This window comes from Marmota monax, unplaced genomic scaffold (genome assembly GCF_021218885.2).
Source record: "Marmota monax isolate L192 unplaced genomic scaffold, Marmota_monax_Labrador192_F-V1.1 WCK01_AAM20220418_F8-fsc00039, whole genome shotgun sequence".
NCBI lineage: Eukaryota > Metazoa > Chordata > Mammalia > Rodentia > Sciuridae > Marmota > Marmota monax.
The window spans coordinates 5,157,015-5,175,495 of NW_026693602.1; the positions used below are offsets into that span (position 1 = coordinate 5,157,015).

The 18,481-nt window shown below is 41.1% G+C and overlaps 1 protein-coding gene across 1 annotated transcript; it reads right to left on the bottom strand.

Annotated features, from left to right (window-relative positions):
• Positions 1-2,136: 2,136 nt before the first annotated feature.
• On the bottom strand, positions 2,137-18,042 carry Rab33b (RAB33B, member RAS oncogene family). Its single transcript, XM_046459642.2, has 2 exons — positions 17,648-18,042; positions 2,137-4,520 (listed from the first exon to the last, which is right to left on the bottom strand). Exons 1-2 carry the CDS (start codon positions 17,894-17,896, stop codon positions 4,080-4,082), a joined length of 690 nt encoding a protein of 229 aa, XP_046315598.1. The 5' UTR covers positions 17,897-18,042; the 3' UTR covers positions 2,137-4,079.
• Positions 18,043-18,481: the final 439 nt, after the last annotated feature.

The window sequence follows — 18,481 nt, forward strand, 5'->3', positions numbered from 1 at the left end:
AAAAATAATAAAAATACCTAAAAGGCTTTAGAATCCAAAAGTCAGATCATTTTAAATAAATTCAAAAAAATTTTTTTAAATATTATGATTACAAATAATAAGAACCAAACTCTGGATAAAGACAAATTAAAACAATAGTTTGTCCCAAAAAGTAAAACCAAAATCAGACATTATTAAAACATCTGACCTCAGACATGCATGCAATGGCTAGCTCTAGGAAAGAACACTAACTGGTTCATGGGAGTAAATACTTGACCTTGGCCTTTTAGATTTTATCCATCCTCAACTCCTGGGGAGTTCTTTTTATTTTTTAAATTTTTATTATGTATGCTCGGGATTGAACCAAGGACCTCGAACCTGAACAAGTGCTCTACAATGAGCAGCCCTCCACCTGGGATTTTAGCTGAAATATCTCAACTCTGTGTTCTTTTGAGTGTGTCCCAGTTAAAGCTCTTTCTTCCAGGCTATTATGGTAAGCTGACTGTCACCATGCCTTTATCCCCTGTGTCCTTCCCCCTGCTGCTGGAATTCCCAGTATAAAGATGATCTCACTCCCTTGCTAAATGCTTTCATTTTGTACTTATGTAATAAGTATTAAAGTTCAAATGCTTTTGTGTGGCTGTAACGGCTATCTTCATTTTTCACTTCCTTCCCCCGCAATTACTTCTCCTCCACAATGTGGAAATGACTTCTCCTTTTCGGTTGTTGGTCTTGGGAGGGCACCTGGCTCTAGCCAGGCCCATTGAGTTCATCCTAGATATTTCAACGTGGCCTGGCAATCAGTTCATCGCTCTTGGGACAGCTGCAGCAAGCAGAAGTTCATACGCAATCAGTGGCCACATCTTCTGCCAAATAACCGGAAACATGCAGAAATCCAGCTGTAAGGAAGAATGAAGATGTACAGAGAAGCTGGGCTCAGAGTTAGGAACCTGAGTGCTCAATCCCAGCTCTCCTGAATTCAGGGAAAAACTTTATCAGACCATTACAATGTATTCTCCCTTGTGGGCTGATTTAAACTGTTTCCAAAACCTGCACTCAAATCAGCCCTCAACCACTGCACATGACACCTTAGCAGTTTAACCACATCCTATCAGCCAGCTTCATTTCCCAGTGTTCCGACCACACCACCACCCCAACTACTCAACCATTAGCCATTCTCTCCAAGTTCAGTTCCAAGAGTCTTCTCGTGCACCCACCTGGGCTGCAGATTTCTCCTGTTACAAGACTGCCTCACATCTACCTCAAGGTGCAGCTACTATGTCCCCTTGGCTGCAAGGTTTTGGATTATCTGCTGTTTCCTTCATCTAAGTCCATTCTGTGCTCACTGTCCTTTGTATATGCTTCTTTGATTACATTTACCACATTGTATGGTAGAATTCCTACTTGCTTATATCCTATTTTGCAAGTTCTTACAGAACAGTCTTACAGGTCTATGTAACTCCACTTTTACCACCACTGGGGCACACATGGCAGATGCTTGATTAAACGTTTTCCACGATCAGCTTATTCCAAGTGAGTCAACCTTTGTCCCCCAGGGGCCTCAAAAAGACATGACCAACTCATTGACTCCACAGATGATTGAGAAAGCAGTCATTCACTAGTGTAATTGTTTGGACACAAGAGTAACTTGTGGATTAAAGTGACCAGGGGCAGCAGTCTCAACTTCAGAGGCCCCAAAGCCCCAGGCTCACTCTCCTCAAGGGCCTGAATTGCAGTCTTATACCTCAAACAGCTTCTGTCCTTGCACTTTTTTTTATAATTGCATCTATTCATTCTGCTGAATTCTTTTATGTCCAAATAGATGTCAACCACTTTTATAGCACTTTCTGCTTACAATTAAGACTTTTGACTACCCCTACCCACAATGCTTGGAACCAGAAGTATTTTGGATTTGGGAGTTTTTCTGGACTTTAGAATATCTGCATAGACTTTACTGCTGGTTGAATATCCCTAATCTGAAACACCAAAATGCTCCAAAATCCATACATTTTTGAATGGAAAAAGTTTTGGATTTTGGATTTGCAGATTAGGCATTTTCAACCTGTGTACATATATTATCTGGAAAGTGAGGTGGGGGAGAGGGACTCTTAAAAAATTTTATATTCAACCCAGTAAACAAAGAAAACAAAACACCACTTCTTCATAACAAAGATGATTTATTGAACTTCATGGATAAATGTAACATACTTTTCTACAATAAAATTATTCAACTTTAGATTTCTTGAGGAAATATGTTATTAGCAATATACTTTTAAAGCATTGTTAACAACAAACTACATTAGATTCTTGGGTAGTTTCCTTTGGTGTTCTCAAAGATTTTTCTAAGACATACCTGATATATCAATTAAAAGTGAGAGTTAAAATAAATTCACAGACTTACAAAATGTGTGATTTGTGCTTAAAAAAATTTATAATTAGTTATTAGATAGTCACCATTTTGGAAGTGATTTCAACAGTCAATAAGATGTTTTATAAATATTTTGGAATATCTAAAAGCTTTATCCCCATTAAACTGATAACATACCAAAAATTAAAATGTAAGTTGTTGCAAATGATACAAATATTTTAAAATTAATAAATTATTAAAGTGAAAAAATAACTCCTTTCAAAGAAGTATAAAGGACACTTAGTACTAACTTAAATTACTTCTTAGTACTAGTTAAATTACTTCTTTTTAAAATCATAATAACAGTACTGAAAAAACACAAATGTGCTTGGAAAGTCTATAAATTTTCTTCCCCCACTTTAGGAAATGTTCTGAAAAGCAACAGATTCCCTTCTTTAAAAAACTACTACAGCCATCACAACTACTCCAGCTGTCGTTTTACTATAAAAATAGTTACAAATCAATGTTAATTTAGATAAAGGTAAAAGGATTTTTATTTTTTAATTCCAGCATGATTAAGAAAAATGGATTAATCTTAAATACAAATAAAGCCAATTTGAGCCCTAATACTTAAAACTGAATATTTATTATAATCACTACTTTCATTTAGTTTATTTATAGAATGATTTTGTTTTTTTTGTAACTAAATTATCCAGTTAGGATCACCCTAATGATTAAACAGAAAATCCTAAACTAGATTAGAGGACATGTTTAATTGGTTTTCCACATTCTGAAAATATTTTAAGTACAATCATCTTTTTGGCTTATTTTCATCTAAAATTATCAAGGGCAGCAAAGTGTCAGAATCAGTTTATGTGCACACTGCAGTTCCGTCCATGGCTTATATTCCATTCACGTAAATAGCTTCATAGTCAAGCGTGCTATTTTCTAAGTGCAAAGTCTTAAATTCAAAATTAAAATACTTAGGACAAAAAATTTTGAAATATTCTTTCCATCACCAAGGGAACAGACGATATCTAACTTATTTTTTCACACTGAGGAGGAACTGTTTATTGTGACCATAAGTTTCAAACATTTTAAAAATTGATAACACAATACTATTACAGAAATACACACAGACTCAAATCAATTAGAGCAATGCCCTCGGAGCTACAATCCAAACGCAAGCTGAGTTCACCCAGCATTTAGTCATGAAGTTGCTCAGGGTGACGGGGAGCAAGAAATACCAGCAACCCCTGTCACCAAAACCCCACCCCAAAGTTACAACTCCTCAGATGCTTTCAATTCGTTTTTTGCTGCTTAAAGATGATAAAATAAAGTATAAAGCACCTTGTGAAGTCACAGCATCTTCCCTCACACCGGACTTACATCAGGAGGTGTATCCTGAACAGATTTTCTTTTTCAGTCCCAGGAGCGTGGGATGGAAGGGTTCCTGACTGGCACTTCCAGCATTGCTCCCTGGAGGCCTTTTCATGGGGCTCTCCATGGGAAGAGCTGGTATTCCTCCTAGCCTTGCTTCATTTTCAATCTCACTTCAAAACCAACTTTTCCCTTGTGTTGTCACAGTGACAAACTTGATTAAGTGGATACACAATACAAAAGTAAGCATGACACTGATAACAGTGAGGTGTCAGGATGATCCATTATATTTGAGATTAAATCTTAAGACTTATCACTGTCATTCTTCAAAAGCATTTTTAGTCAAAATGAGATAGTGCAATAAAGCTGTTATTTAGCACCAGCATGTCACTGCAGGCTTTGCTTCAGGTTTCAGGATAATTCCGTTATCAGGGGGTTGACTAAGCATTAATGGTTTGTGGCTCTTAAGCTTATGAGCCAAGGTCATAAATATAGCTTCCACATGGTCATTATCATTGGGGTTTTTAGCAGAGGTTTCAAACAAAGGCATACTGTGTGTGTCAGCAAATTTCTGTGCCAAGTCTGTGGGTACCTGAATGGCACTTCTCAAGTCACATTTATTTCCAACAAGAATCCGTGGTATATCATTTGCCAGCAAATGCTGTTTGCATTCCTCGATCCAAGATGGCAGGCTGTGAAAACTAGCCATGTTGGTCATGTCATACACGAAGACGACAGCGTGCACATTTCTGTAGTAGTGCTGTACCATGCTCTTCCTGAACCGCTCTTGTCCTGCCGTGTCCCACAACTGGATCTTAAAATGAAAAAAAGAAAAAGAAAAACAGAAAGTCTGTCAAGAAATGTCCTCATTAATGCGTGGTCTCTGGGAACACCCGACTTGCGATGCCTGACTGCTCTCTTCTGGAGCCGTCCAGTGTGGCCTCTGGGATCCAGACTGCATGACACTAGCAGAGTACCCCACAATTAAATCCCAGTACAAGTGGCAAGACAAATATTTCCATTTGGCATTTTCTAAATTTCATTACATCAAACTTGCTCTGATAAAAATCATACCTCAAAAATTTATTTTAAAATGTTAAGAGAAAAATATATTGGGTTTTAACAAACACTTAACTCCTATAAATTTGGTTATTGTACGCTCCTCTGTACCTTTCCTAGTCTAACTTAAAATATTTAGACTTAAGAAACATGGTGATAAGAGGTCCGGCCCTCAAACCAACACACATACACATTCTGTAAGGTATGGGTCACTTAAAAATTTTAAAGTGCTAAAAACTCAACTTATCTAATTCTAAACATTTCTTTCAACAAAACTATCTCAGTATCTCCTAGTGGGAACACGGAAGGGATCCAGGGCAATGATGTCCATGGCCAAAGGTAAGCCATATCATGATTCACGTGAAACAATGAATAAACAAGGTTAAATGACGAGGGTACCGGTCATGCAGATTTACTTAGATAACTTTATACTGAAAGATTTGCATGACATCTAGACAGAGTAAGCGCTGAAAGCCTGAACTAGTAATTTCTCACAGTGATGTGGAAATAGAAGGAAACCACATGAGGGGACACCGTACATGGCCAAAATGTAGATTAGAAGGTATGAACTCCTCAGAACTTGCCCGCTGGTATGAATGGTAAGTCCTTTTACTTTTGTTCCAGGCAAAAATAAAAGATACTATACAATCTTGATTTCCTGTGTTCTCCTAGCACTGGGAGGTGGGGGTGATATAATTCTAGCCAATATGTAGATAGTCTTCTCATTATGGGTTTCCAGGAAAACTACTGCTTTTATGATTTAAAAAAAAAAGGGGGGGGGGGCCATTTGGGCCATGCATGGTGGTGCACACCTGTAATCGCAGCAACTTGGGAGGTTGAGGCAGGGAATCTCAAGCTTGAGGCCAGCCTCAGCAAATTAGTGAGACCCTGTCTAAAAATAAAAAGGGCTGGGGATGTGGCTGAGTGGTTAAGTGCCCCTGGGTTCAAACCCCATTTTACCCCCTGCCAAAAAAAAAAAGAAGAAGAAGAAAGAGCATTTAGCACGGTCTCCTGCTCCTCTCTTACCCTTTCCCTTTCTGCCTGGAATGGGATACAATGCCTGGAGATACAGCAGCCATCCTATGCCATGAAGCCAGACCCACAAGAAAGGCACAGCAGAAGCATAAAGCTAACACCCAGCTGGCGGGTGCCATCAGATGGACTGCCACCAGACCTCATATGGATAAACTGCACAGCTGAATTTCTCTTCCATGTGGCTGAATACCATCCAAGTAGTACTTCCTATATACCACTTGAAACCTATGCTCCTCACACTCACATAAATCAGAAAGCACAAAGTTTTCTTCAGTACTGCACAAGACCATGTCTCAAGGTGAATCATCATAAAATACACATTTTGTGATATGAACAACATAATTAACAGACGGGTCATAAAGACTCAGTGTCACATAAATCATTAGCTGTTTACAAAGCACACTAACAACTAACATCAACAAATATTTACTCAACATCTAGACCAACCTGTAGGTTATGGCTACACTTTTAGGCCTTAGTGCCCTCAATGATAAAAGGAAAGCTAGTTCCAGACCTTACAAATGAATACTAAATACTAACTACATGACTTTGCAGAGAGCCAATAAAACAAATGTATAATTCTTTAAAAATACAACTTATGGGGCTAGGGCGGAGGCTCAGTGGTAGGGCACTTGCCTAGCATGTGTGAAGCACTGGGTTCAATTCTCAGCACCACATATAAATAAATAAAATAAAGGTCTATCAACAACTAAAAAAAATATAATTCATTTACTTTCCTTCCTTCCCTCCCTCCTTCTCTCCCTCCTTTCATGGCCTTGCACTTGCTAGGCAAATGCTCTACCTGCAAGCTACAATCTCAGCCTTTTTATTTAATTCTGCAACAGTCTCACTAAGTTGCTGAAGCTGGACTCAAACTTGCATTCCTCCTCCCTCAGGCTCCAGAGGAGCTGGGATTACAGGAGCATACCCTACACCCAGCTACAACTTTCCTTTTCTAAAAAAATTCACCTTTTTTTTTTTCACCCCAACTAGCATGCTAAGAATAAAAACACTCTATGTAGGGCTGGGGATGTGGCTCAAGCGGTAGCGCGCTCGCCTCGCATGCGTGCGGCCTGGGTTTGATCCTCAGCACCACATACAAACAAAGATGTTGTGTCCGCTGAAAACTAAAAATAAATAAATAAATATCAAAAAATTCTCTCTCTCAAAAAAAAAAAAAAACAAACTCTAGTAAATGACCTAAATTGAACTAACTGATCATTGAAAAATTAAAAAAAAAAAAAAAACAAAAAAACCACTCTATGTACAATTAAACATGTTTCAAACTATAAGTCAGACTTTTCTTTGGCCAACTGATTTTCAACAAGAGTCTCAAAACAATTCAGTGGCAGTTAGGGGAGAATAGTTATTTGAACACAAGGGACAACAATCAAAAATGAGGTTGGATCTCTACCTCTAAGCATATGCAAAAACTTTCTCAAAATGGATCAAAGACCTAAATTGAAAAGCTAAATCTTTAAGATGTATAAGAAGAAAACATGGGGGTAAATCTTTGTAACCTTGGACTAGATATTGGTTTCTAGATATGATACATAAAGCATAAACCGCCAAAGTAAAGGCTAAATCAGACTTCATCAAAATTAAAAATGTTTGTGCTTCGAGTCACTATCAAGCAAGTGAAGACAATTCACAGAATATGAGAAAATATCTGCAAATCTATCTGAAATATCTGCAAATCTATCTGAAAAGGGTCTAGTAGCTCACACCTCAGTGATAAAAGATACATAAATAAAAATTTAAGAATCGAGATGTTTCTCCAAAAATACACAAATGGCCAACAAGCACTCAACATCATCAGTTATCAGGGAAATGCAAACCAAAACCACACTGGGGACTGCAGGTGCAGCCCAGTGATTGGGCACTTGTCTGGCATGCATGAGGCCCTGGGTTCAATTCCCAGCACCCAAAACAGTCTAAAACTTCAGAAATTAAAATCACAATTAAATACCACTCTACATGTACTAGGAGGGACATAATCAAAAAGACAATCACCAATGTTGACAATAATGTAGAAAAAGCAGAACTTTCACACTTTGATGAGGAGGACATATAATAGCACAGCCATTTTGGAAAGCAGTTTGGCAGATCCTCACTAGAGTAAAACAGCTTGTTATCCAGCCACAAAAAGGAGTAGTACTGACACATGCCATAATTAGGACGAACTCCCAAGAAGGCTAAGTGAAAACACAAGACATGTTCTGTAGGATTCAGTTTATGTGAACTATATATAATATATAGATTCAGGAAGACAGAGCACAGATGGGTGGTTGTCTGGGCTGGGGAAGGAGAGAGACCATCTACTGAGGTGGTGCCTGCACATCGTGTATATTCTAAATGTCACTGAATTGTTCACCTGAAAATAGTTTCTTTTACGTTATTTGAATTTCACCCCAATAAATCAGGAGGAAAAAGGCTAAACAGAGACTTAACATATGATCCAACAATTCTACTTCCAAGTTTACACCCAAGAGAAATGGTTCACATAAAAATACGAACAGAAATGTTCCCAGCAGCATTATTCATATTCATCAAGAGGCAGAAATAATCCAAATATCCACCAACTGATGAAGGAACAAAATGCGGTGTGACCACACTGTGGAACCTTACCTGGTCATTAACAGAAATAAAGTACTGGTACACGTGCAACAAGGATGAATCTAGAAGACTTTCAAGGGGAAGAGGCTAGACATAGAAGGCCACAGATTCTAAGGTTCTGTCTACATGAAATGTCCAGTCTAGGCAAACTTCTGGGGTCAAGTAGATTTATGGTTGCCAGAGTGTGAGGGAAAAGGGATAGGGAAGGACTATTAATGGAATAAGACTTCTTTCTCTAGTGAAATGTTCTGAAATTAGACACTGAGATGGTTGTAGCCTTGTAAATACACTAAAAACACCATACACTAAAAACTGCATATTTTTAAAGTACTAGGTATTTTTTTTTGGTACAAAGGATTGAACCCAGAGGTGTTCTACCCATGAGCTACAGCAACAACCCTTTTTATTTTGAGATAGGGCCTCCACTTAGTTGCCCAGACTAGACTTGAACTTGTGATCCTCCTGCCTCAGCTTCCAAAGTAGCTGGGATTATAGGTATGTGCCCCCACTAAAAAGGTGAATTTTGTGGTATGTTAATTATATCTCAAGTTTTAATGAAAAAAGAAACTTCAACCTCTTTCTTTAGCATTTAGAAGGACATTGTGATTTTGATAACAAATCGAATGACCACATAAAAGCTATCCAAATAAACTGGAGCTGATTTTTCTCTTTAAATAACATTTCCCGAACAGCCAACAATAAAAAATTTAAAAAAAAAAATTAAAAATAACATTTCCCGTTGTTTGGGTATTCAAAATTCACTCAAATAATGAAGGACAATTCGCAAGATTTTAAGTATACTCACCGGGGCTGGGATGGAACTCAGTGATACAGCACTTGGCTGGCATGCATGAGGACCTGGGTTCCACCCCAGCACGACGCACACAAAAGTATACTCAGGTTAAAAACAAACAAAAAGCAGATAAAATGAAAATATATACCCAAACACTAACAATGGCTGTATTGAAGGCAACTCCCCCTTTTAATTCCACCTTTCTGAGCACACATTTCTTTTAAAAAAACAAACTCAAACTTAAGAATTTTCACTCACAGAAACCCTTTTATTTGGGATACCGATGCGGTAGTTCTGCACCTCTACCATGGGCCCCGCTGGAAACCCTATGCATTCCAATCTACCAAGACTTTGAAGAAAGACAAGTTTGACTAAAAACTTCAGCTGATGCGTCACTTGGCTTTCAGAGGCTGTTTAATCTTAAAACCAGGGCTAACATTATGGGTCCATTCCCCTCACGTTTGAGCAAAGAAATCTTTTTCACCCCCCTCAGGACTGGGGAGGCAACCCACTTGCTAGGCAAGTGCTCTACCATTGAGCTACACAACCAGCCCTTACTAAAACTTTTTTGTATTTTGAAACAGGGTCTCAATATAAGGAGAGCAACTAAGAACAGAATAGGGAGGAAGAGCATGAGAAGAAGATCACCATTAAACAGGGTTGAGACAGGGGAGGGAAAGAGAGAGAGAAGGGAAATTGCATGGTAAAGGAAGGAGACCCTCATTGATATACAAAATTACATATAAGAGGAAGTGAGGGGAAAGGGGAAAAAAAAGAGAGAAATGAATTACAGTAGATGGGGTAGAGAGAGAAGATGGGAGGGGAGGGGAGGGGAGGGGTATAGTAGAGGATAGGAAGGGCAGCAGAATACAACAGACACTAGTATGGCAGTATGTAAAAAAGTGGATGTGGAAACGATGTGAATCTGCAATATGTATACGGGGTAAAAATGGGAGTTCATAATCTGCTTGAATCAAATGTATGAAATATGATATGTCAAGAGCTTTGTAATGTTTTGAACAACTAATAACAAAAAAAATATGAAAAAAAAAATACATTGTCCAGGCTGGCCTTGAACTTTCGATCTTCCTGCCTGGCTGGGATAACAGGTGTGTGCCACACCCAGTTGGGAAGAGAAGCTTTACTATCCTTCTCCTCCCTGTATCACCAGTTACTGTCTCTCCCAACAATGGAAGGAGCGTTGGTAATCTACTAATTATTTCTCTGGGGCTTCACACATCAGGGTACCTTCCAGGGACTAGGCTAGATCCTTTACATGTATCGCTTTCCTATGTTCAGTGCCATGGAGTAACTACCCAACCTCGAAGCAAAGAAGAGGAAGCCAAGGTCTACCAAATTAAGAATTCACCCAAGGGCTTATAGCTCAGTGGTAGAGCACTTGCCTCTCATTCATGAGGCACTGGGTTCAATCCTCAGCACCACATAAAAATAAATAAATAAAGACATTGTATCCATTAAGAACTAAAAAAAAAAAAAAATCCACCCAAGGTCACAGAACTACCAAGTCTTAAGGCCAAGATTCAAACCTGGGCTGCCTGATTCTACAGTGTGCTCAATGTTTCCGGAAGTCTAATGTCCATTCCTGCTTCTGTTAAAAGCACCTCATTCTCTCTGGGGAACCATCCCTTCCCTGCTTTCAATTCATGTGAGCCCCTGGCTCTTAGGTTAGGCATGTGACCTAGACCTGACTAGGCAGCACCGCACCCCTCGCCATCACCGCCCTAGTTTAGGCAAACAGAGAAATTAACTTCTGCTACCACGCAGGCCTTTAGCACCAGACCTCAGCAATTTCCAGTCTGTCATTGTGAACCAAGGGGTCACAAATTAAGATTCTTCATAGGGTACCCCAGCTGCTAATACTCCAGTTCACTGAATCCAAGGGACCAATTAGGTCTTCTAACCACCAACACATTTTAAGAGACAAAGTACTGATTTCTTTCTTTCTTTCTTTCTTTTTTTTTTGGTACCCAGGGATTATCCCAGGGGCATTGCATTATCCCCAGCACTTTTTTATATTTTATTAGAGATAGGATCTTGCTGAGTTGCTTAGGGCCTTGCTAAGTTGAACTTGTGATCCTCCTGCCTCAGCCCTCCAAGTCATAACTTAATTCTTTTAAGGTACAAGTTGACTTCAAACTTCTATTCTCTACAGCTACATCGGGCATTTTGTTCTTATCTTTGCTCCACACTTCACCTTCATATCCATAATGATCTCTCTATGCTCCAACCCCACGGTCCTAGCAACCAATCAGACATTTTCACTTGAATATGCCACCAAACTCCTGGCTAAGACAGAGGCTTGGGCTGGGGTAGTGGCTCAGTGGTAGAGCATTCACCTAGCACATTTGGGGCCCTGGGTTCGATCCTCAGCACCACCTAAAACAATAAATAAATAAAATAAAGGTACTGTGTCCAACTACAACTAAAAATAAAAATAAAACAGGGGCTTATAAAATTCAAAGTTCCAGAAAACACCCTTAGTCTCTAATTGTGCCACTTCCAGTCATCCAGACTCAACCTCATTGCTGAGTCATCAACAAAAGCCAGCTAGTTAAACCTTGAGCTTCATCTTCAAACTACTTTTTTTTTTAAATTTAGCTCTGTCTTTTCATGAGCTTCTCTTATCAGTTCAACTCTGCATTTCCAGAGCAGACTGCCAATGGGTCTCCTGTCTCTATACACTCAACACTTATCCAGGGTACCTACCTACTACGTGGTTTAGGTACGAGGCTAGACATGGAGTCCATGGATAACTAGACATGGATCCCACCTCAAATCTAACGTAGCAAGGGAGTGACACACATATAACAGTGAGATGGAGGTCACTTACAGGGTCTACAGGGAGTGCACTTGAGAAGAGTGGAGGGGGTCCTTGATGGAGATCACAGACTTGAGTAAAGAAGAATGACATGTGGTCAATATGGGAAGGGGGATATTCCAAGCAGAGAGTGGGGGAAAGAAGAAACAGGGTCCAATATATCGTTTGCTCGACCATAGGATATGTGAAGGAAATAAGTGGGAAATAATGTTAGAAAAGCAGCGTGGAAGCCAGGCGCCACTGTGGCGTCCACCTGTATTCCAGGCTGCAGGGGAGACTGAGCAGGAGGATCTCAAGTTCAAGGCCAGCCTGGGCAATTTACCAAGATCCTGTTTCAAAAAACAAAACAACAACAATAGCAAATAGACCAATGAAGGAAGGCTTGTGCTATTTTAATAATTGGAATTTTATAACATGAGGCGGGGAAAATTTATCTCCCTGAATCCCACTAGTCTGGCATTTTAGGCAACAATGAACAAAATAGAAGCTGAAGAGTAGGTGTGGGAGCTCATCTGGCTTGCTGTGACAGTTCAGAGATCTGGAAAAAACACTTGAGCTAGGATTTTGAATACAGGAGAAATTATGCAGCTAGATAATCAACTGGATTTAGAAAGCAAAGGAGAGGGGCTAGGCCTCAGGAAGAAGAGCATGAACTGGGTGAACTCTGAATTTCATAAGTTTCATTTGTCAGGAAATCTTACTGTCTTTCCCAACCAGATATCTAAACATCAGACTAGGGGTGTGGCTCAATGGTAGATTGAGAATATCCCCCTTCCCATATTGACCACATGTCATTCTTCTTTACTGTGTAGCATGCTTGAAGCCTTGTGTTCGACCCCCAGAACTAAAAAAAAAAGTAATAAAATTTGGAAATCTTTCTTAGATTACAGGCCACATAAAAACCAGCAGCAGACCATTTTTGCCCCTAAGCACAATTCAGGAACCCTGGCAATATTTTGTAATTCTTTATATTTAATTATAAAATGTCTTTTTTTTTTTTTTTTTTTTGGCTAACTATTACTCATCAAATATTTGATTCACCAACAGGGGCAGAGGAGCCTGGTTTTTCCCCTTAAGTTAATATTAACATTTTGTATTTAACATGGCAAAATTTCCTTCCTACTTTTACAAATAAGGAAGCTATTGAAATGTTCAAGCAGGAGCTACTGACCCCAAATAGGAGGATTAATTAAATCGAAAAGCACGAGGCTTTTTATAATGTGTCTGCCATAGATGGGAGAAAGAAATATTGCTAGTCCGGATGGGGACAAAAGTAGGGAAAGAGCATATGGCTTACAGTTGGGAGATTCGATTTAAAAGTCAAATGCATCTTTATTTAAGGGATTACTTCTATAAATTCTATTCAACTCCCAAAATTCTGCAAACAAGACTTTCTACTTTCAATTATATATACATAGTGCCTAGAATTAGCTTAGTGAATACAAACTTTCATTTCATGAAGCATTTAAACTGAAAGGGCACTGCTTTAAGTCATGGGCTCTGAAAATTTTTCCAGTCCACAATTATGAAGACATTTTAACACAATATCTCACTTTAACCAAACAAAAAATATCTGGAATGTCATTGTATTAGTAAAGTAGTATAGAATTCTCCAGCTTAAGACCAAAAAATTTTAAGAAATGCCAGTCAGATCCGGCGTACAATATTCCAGGGAGACATGAACATGACATGAATATTTCATCAGTGCTTATGATTCACAGGTTAGCGAAATCAGGGAACCAGCAGCAAATGGGATAAAGATTTTCTCTATCAATTTTCAGTTAAAAAAAAAAAAAGGCACTAGTGAGCTGGGGTTGTGGCTCAGCAGTAGAGCGCTCACCTAGCATGTGTGAGGCCCTGGGTTCAATCCTCAGCACCACATAGAAATAAATAAAATAAAGGTATTGTCTCCACCTATAACTAAAAAATATATATATATTAGGGGCTGGGATTATGGCTCAGTGGTAGAGTGCTCCTCTATCACATGTGAGGCCCTGGGTTCAATCCTCAGCACCACATAAAAATAAATAAATAAAATAAAGGTACTGTTTTAAAAAAATGGAGAAGAATATGGCACATTTATATATATATATAAAAACAAAATAGGCACTAAAAAAGTTTTGTTCTTTCCAACATAGCTGCCATCTTTTTCTACTACAGAAGCCTCAGAATATTTCTGTAATCTTTTCACCCATAAAATCTCAAGTCTTGCTGGGCACAGTGGCACATGCCTGCAATCCCAGCTACTCAGGAGACTGAGGCAGGCAGATCCCAAGTCTGAGGACAGCCTCAGAAAATTAGGGAGGCCCTAAGCAATTTAGTGATACCCTGTTCAAAATAAAACATAAAAAGAATTGAGGATGTAGCTCAGTGGTAAAATACCCCTAAATTCAATCCCCAGTAAAAATAAAACAAAATACCTTAATTCTTACAGATGAAGGCAACATACCAACACACAAAACAAAAAGAACCACACACAAAACAAAGTTCTCAGCTCCATCCTGCCCGTGGGTCTGGCCTACAGATACCTGCCAGCCCCCGGCCCTGTAGTTAAGTATTCAATAACTTTATACACTGGACATACTGTGTACTTTTTTGGTATTAATAACTCTTAAAATTTGCACCTGATTCATCTGTGAGCAATTTTCCAGTCCAACTTTTGGGAGAATTTCTCTCCCCTTCAGCTGTCTACTCATGCCCTCCTCTACCTCTAGTTTTCTTCTTTGGGCACTAACCCTAATTCTAACCCTAATGGTAACAAGCACAAAAAGTAATGTTCAAGACATCAGGAAAGGCAGTCTCTCTACAGACATCAACTATGAACCTGGTACTTCATATATGCTCTCATTTAATCCTCCTACCAGTCTGATAAAGTATTAGATCTTAATTTTTCAGATTCTGAGAAGTTAAGGAACCTGCTCAAGGACCAGGGTGACTAACTATCCCAGTGTGCCTGACACAGAGGAGGTTCCTTAGGGGTTCCTAATTTTAAAACCTGTACAGTCTCAGGCAGTTGATCATCCTACAAAGAACACATAGTCTATCTTAGTCCACTATGTGTTGCTTTTCTAAAGAATCTTGAGACTGAGTCATTTCTAAAGTATAGAGGTTTATACAGCTAGTACTTCTGGAGGCTGGGATGTACACACACGGAGCCCAGATCTGATGGGGGTCTTTCACTGCATTACAACAAGGTGGAGGGCACTGCATGGTTGAGGCAGAACAAGCCTGCTTTTACAACAAAGCCACTCCATGACAACCCATGAATCCATGAACGGACTAACCTCTACACCCATCAAACCATGAACATATTGACCCATCATGAGGACAGAGCCTTCATCACCCAATCACTTCCCAAAGGACCCATACTCACATATGCTAACATATGAATTTAGAGATTAAGTTTCCAACACATAAATCTGGGGGTCTGGGGGACATACTCAAACCATACTTTCTTTCTTTCTTTTTCTTTTTTCTTTTTTTTTTTTTTTTGGTGCTGGGGATTTAAATCAGGGGCATTTTTACCACAAGCTACATTCCCATCCCTTTTTATTTTTTATTATGAGACAAGGTTTCATAAGTTGCTGAGGCCCTCATTAATTTGCTAAGACTGGCCTCAAATTTGTGATCCTCCTGTCTCAGCCTCCCAAATCACTAGGATTACAAGTGTATGCCACCATGCCTAGTTCTTAACCTTTCATAGGTTCATATTTGAACCCAGGTTGATTTGGCTCCAAAGCCTGAGAACTTTCTCCAAGAACTCCTGTTACTCCCACTATAAACTCTCAAACTTCAGAAGCCACATTTTCTTCCCCACAGGCTTACTCTAATTTTGGTAAACGATTAGTCTCTCCTTATTCTGTTTTCCTCTACAATGTTCACTTTGTTTTTCTTTTTTTTTGCAGTGCTGGGAATTAAACCCAGGGCTTCATGCATGCTAGGCAAGCACTACTGGATAATAAAAAATTATTGTACAATTAAAAAGCAAAAGACAGCCAGGGGTAATGGCACACGCCTGTAATCCCAGCTGCTCCAAGACTGAGACAGAAGTATCGCAAGTTCAAAGCCAGCCTCAGCAACTTAGGGAGGCTCTAAGCAACTTAGTGAGACCCTGTCTCAAAATTTAAAAAAAAAAAAAGAAAAAAATTAAAGGGCTAGGGATGTGGCTCAGTGGTTGAACACCCCTGGGTTTAATCCCTGGTTTAAACAAAACAAACAAACAAACAAAAGCAAAGGGGGCTACAGAAAGGTTGATTTCTTTTACCTCAGCCTATTTCTCCTTTACTATTATTAACAGTAAAAGCCCTTTGCGGGTGGGATAGGGCAGTAATTAGGGAACTGAAAAACCAATTGTGCTTGCCTCAAGGATATAAGGGCAAGATGACCCAAGAAAGCCTGTTCCCACCCATCTCCAAGTGGCCTGAGGTAAAGCTGACCACCAATTTAAAGCAGAAAGTAAAATCTATAGAGTAAGGAAGGCGGGGCAGTCCCTGTGCTCCCTATGTCCTAAGGAGAGATATTAAGTGGTATTTAATGGGCGTTTGAAAGGAAGTGTGTCTAAGGTGTATACCGTCAGGAGGTCTCAGCCTTGTCAATGATCCTCAGGCACCAGTGCCCTCATTCCAACCCCTCAGGACCCTAGCCCTCCTCAGATCTAATACCATCTCTAATATTACTCAGTGACCCAGTATCAGGAGCCACCAGTAATGACTTAAAGGTAAAAAAGAATTGAGAGAGGATCTGGGTTGGCATTGAGATGCGGTTTTCAGCAGGGCACAGTGGCACAGGTCTCTAATCAATCCCAACTACCTGGCAGGCTGAGGCAGAAGGATCACAAGTTCAGGCTGGCCTGGACAACTTAGGGTAACACTCTCTCTATAAAAAGTGCTGGAGATGTAGCTCAGTGGTAGTAGAGTGCTTGCCTAGCATGCACCAGGCCCTGGGTTCCATCTCCAGCAATGTCAAAAAAAAAAAAAAAAAAGATACCCTTTGGCACCCAACTAGGAATTACCATACACAGAATGTTTTTTTGTGGGAAAATGGATTGTTCCAAACAAATCAATGTCATACAGAAACTCCTGTAGCAAAACTGTGTGGAATTATCTAAGTACTTCCTCAAAGGCAACAGGCTTTACTTCCACAATACTTTGGGCAGTGCGTGAATGAATGCTCAATAAGTAACGTTTATATAATGGATTTCCTCTGCTTGATAAATTTCACTGCTTTTCCTTCGGTCGTATTTCACTGACTCCCACCCAGCATATGAGACACAGCCAATGAGTCAGTAAATACTCTCTACATTCTTGATACTCAGAGAGTGGTCCACGGACTCGCTGCATCTGCGTCATTTGGGGGGCTTATCAAATCAGAATGTGCATTTAAAAAAAAAAAAAAAACAACAAGATTCCCAGGCAAATCGCATGCACATCAAAGTTGGAGGAACATGCCTTAGAATTTTGCTGTATATAAATTCTTCCAATCTCTACATAAGCGTAAGAAAAAAAAAAAATCTGCAGTGGGCCAGAAATCAGCCCACGGAGGGGTTGGGACACTTGTCACGCGGGGCGTCCTTCTCCCTGACAGTCCCCCATCCGCTCACCTTGATGCGCTCCCCATCAATCTCCACCGCTCGCTCTCGGAAATCCACCCCGATAGTGGCCTCGGTGCGGTCGGGGAATCGGCCGGCGCAGAAGCGGTAGGTCAGGCACGTCTTGCCCACATTGGAGTCGCCGATCACGATGATCTTGAAGATGCGGGAGCGGGCCGGAGGCAGGCACCCCGAGCCCCCGGACACCGTGCAGCTGGAGGAGAAGCTTGCCTCCAGCGACGACTCCATCTCCGAAGCCATTCTCCCGACCCGCCCCCAACTGAGGCGGAGGAGAGGAGCCGCAAAGAGGGCGAAGAATTACGCCACCGCCACGAGCACGCCCAGCCCTCTACCCCGACTGCGCAACGTCCCGGGTGCCGCCGCCGCCGCGGGCCGCGCAGCGCGCTTGCGCACCTCCCGCCCCGCCTCGCACAGGTGTGGCGCCCGCAGCCGCCGCCGCCCCGCCCGCGCAGGCGCCCGCAGCGCGCGGCTCCGCCCCTACCGCGCTCGCGCCGCAGCCCGTCAGGCCCAGGGAGCGTGGGGCTGGAGCGGGGCAGGCCTTTTGCTTGAGGACGGCAGAACACAGCGCCTCCGGCCCCGCACCCGCCACGTCCGAGGTTGCCTCCCTCCGGAGGAAGCCGCGCGAGTCCTCTGGGGCGGGGAGAAGGGGACCGCCGCAAGGAAGGAGGTGCCGCCGGGCTCTCTCGCGAGAGGGCCGGGAGCCGCCTTGGCGGGGGCGTGCGCCTGCCCAGCGACGGGGAGGAAGTCGGCGGGCTCTGCGGGCGGCGGGCTCCGCGGCTTGCAGCTCGGGCCGCCCTCGGCCTCGCGGGCGCCTTCTTGTCAGTG

Bases quoted from the DNA above. Each gene is read 5' to 3' on its own strand.
- Rab33b (XM_046459642.2), bottom strand. From the start codon at position 17,896: ATGGCTTCGGAGATGGAGTCGTCGCTGGAGGCAAGCTTCTCCTCCAGC. The intron at 4,521-17,647 runs GTGAGCGGATGG...TTTCATTTTAAG, and splicing joins TTGATGGGGAGCGCATCAAG to ATCCAGTTGTGGGACACGGC.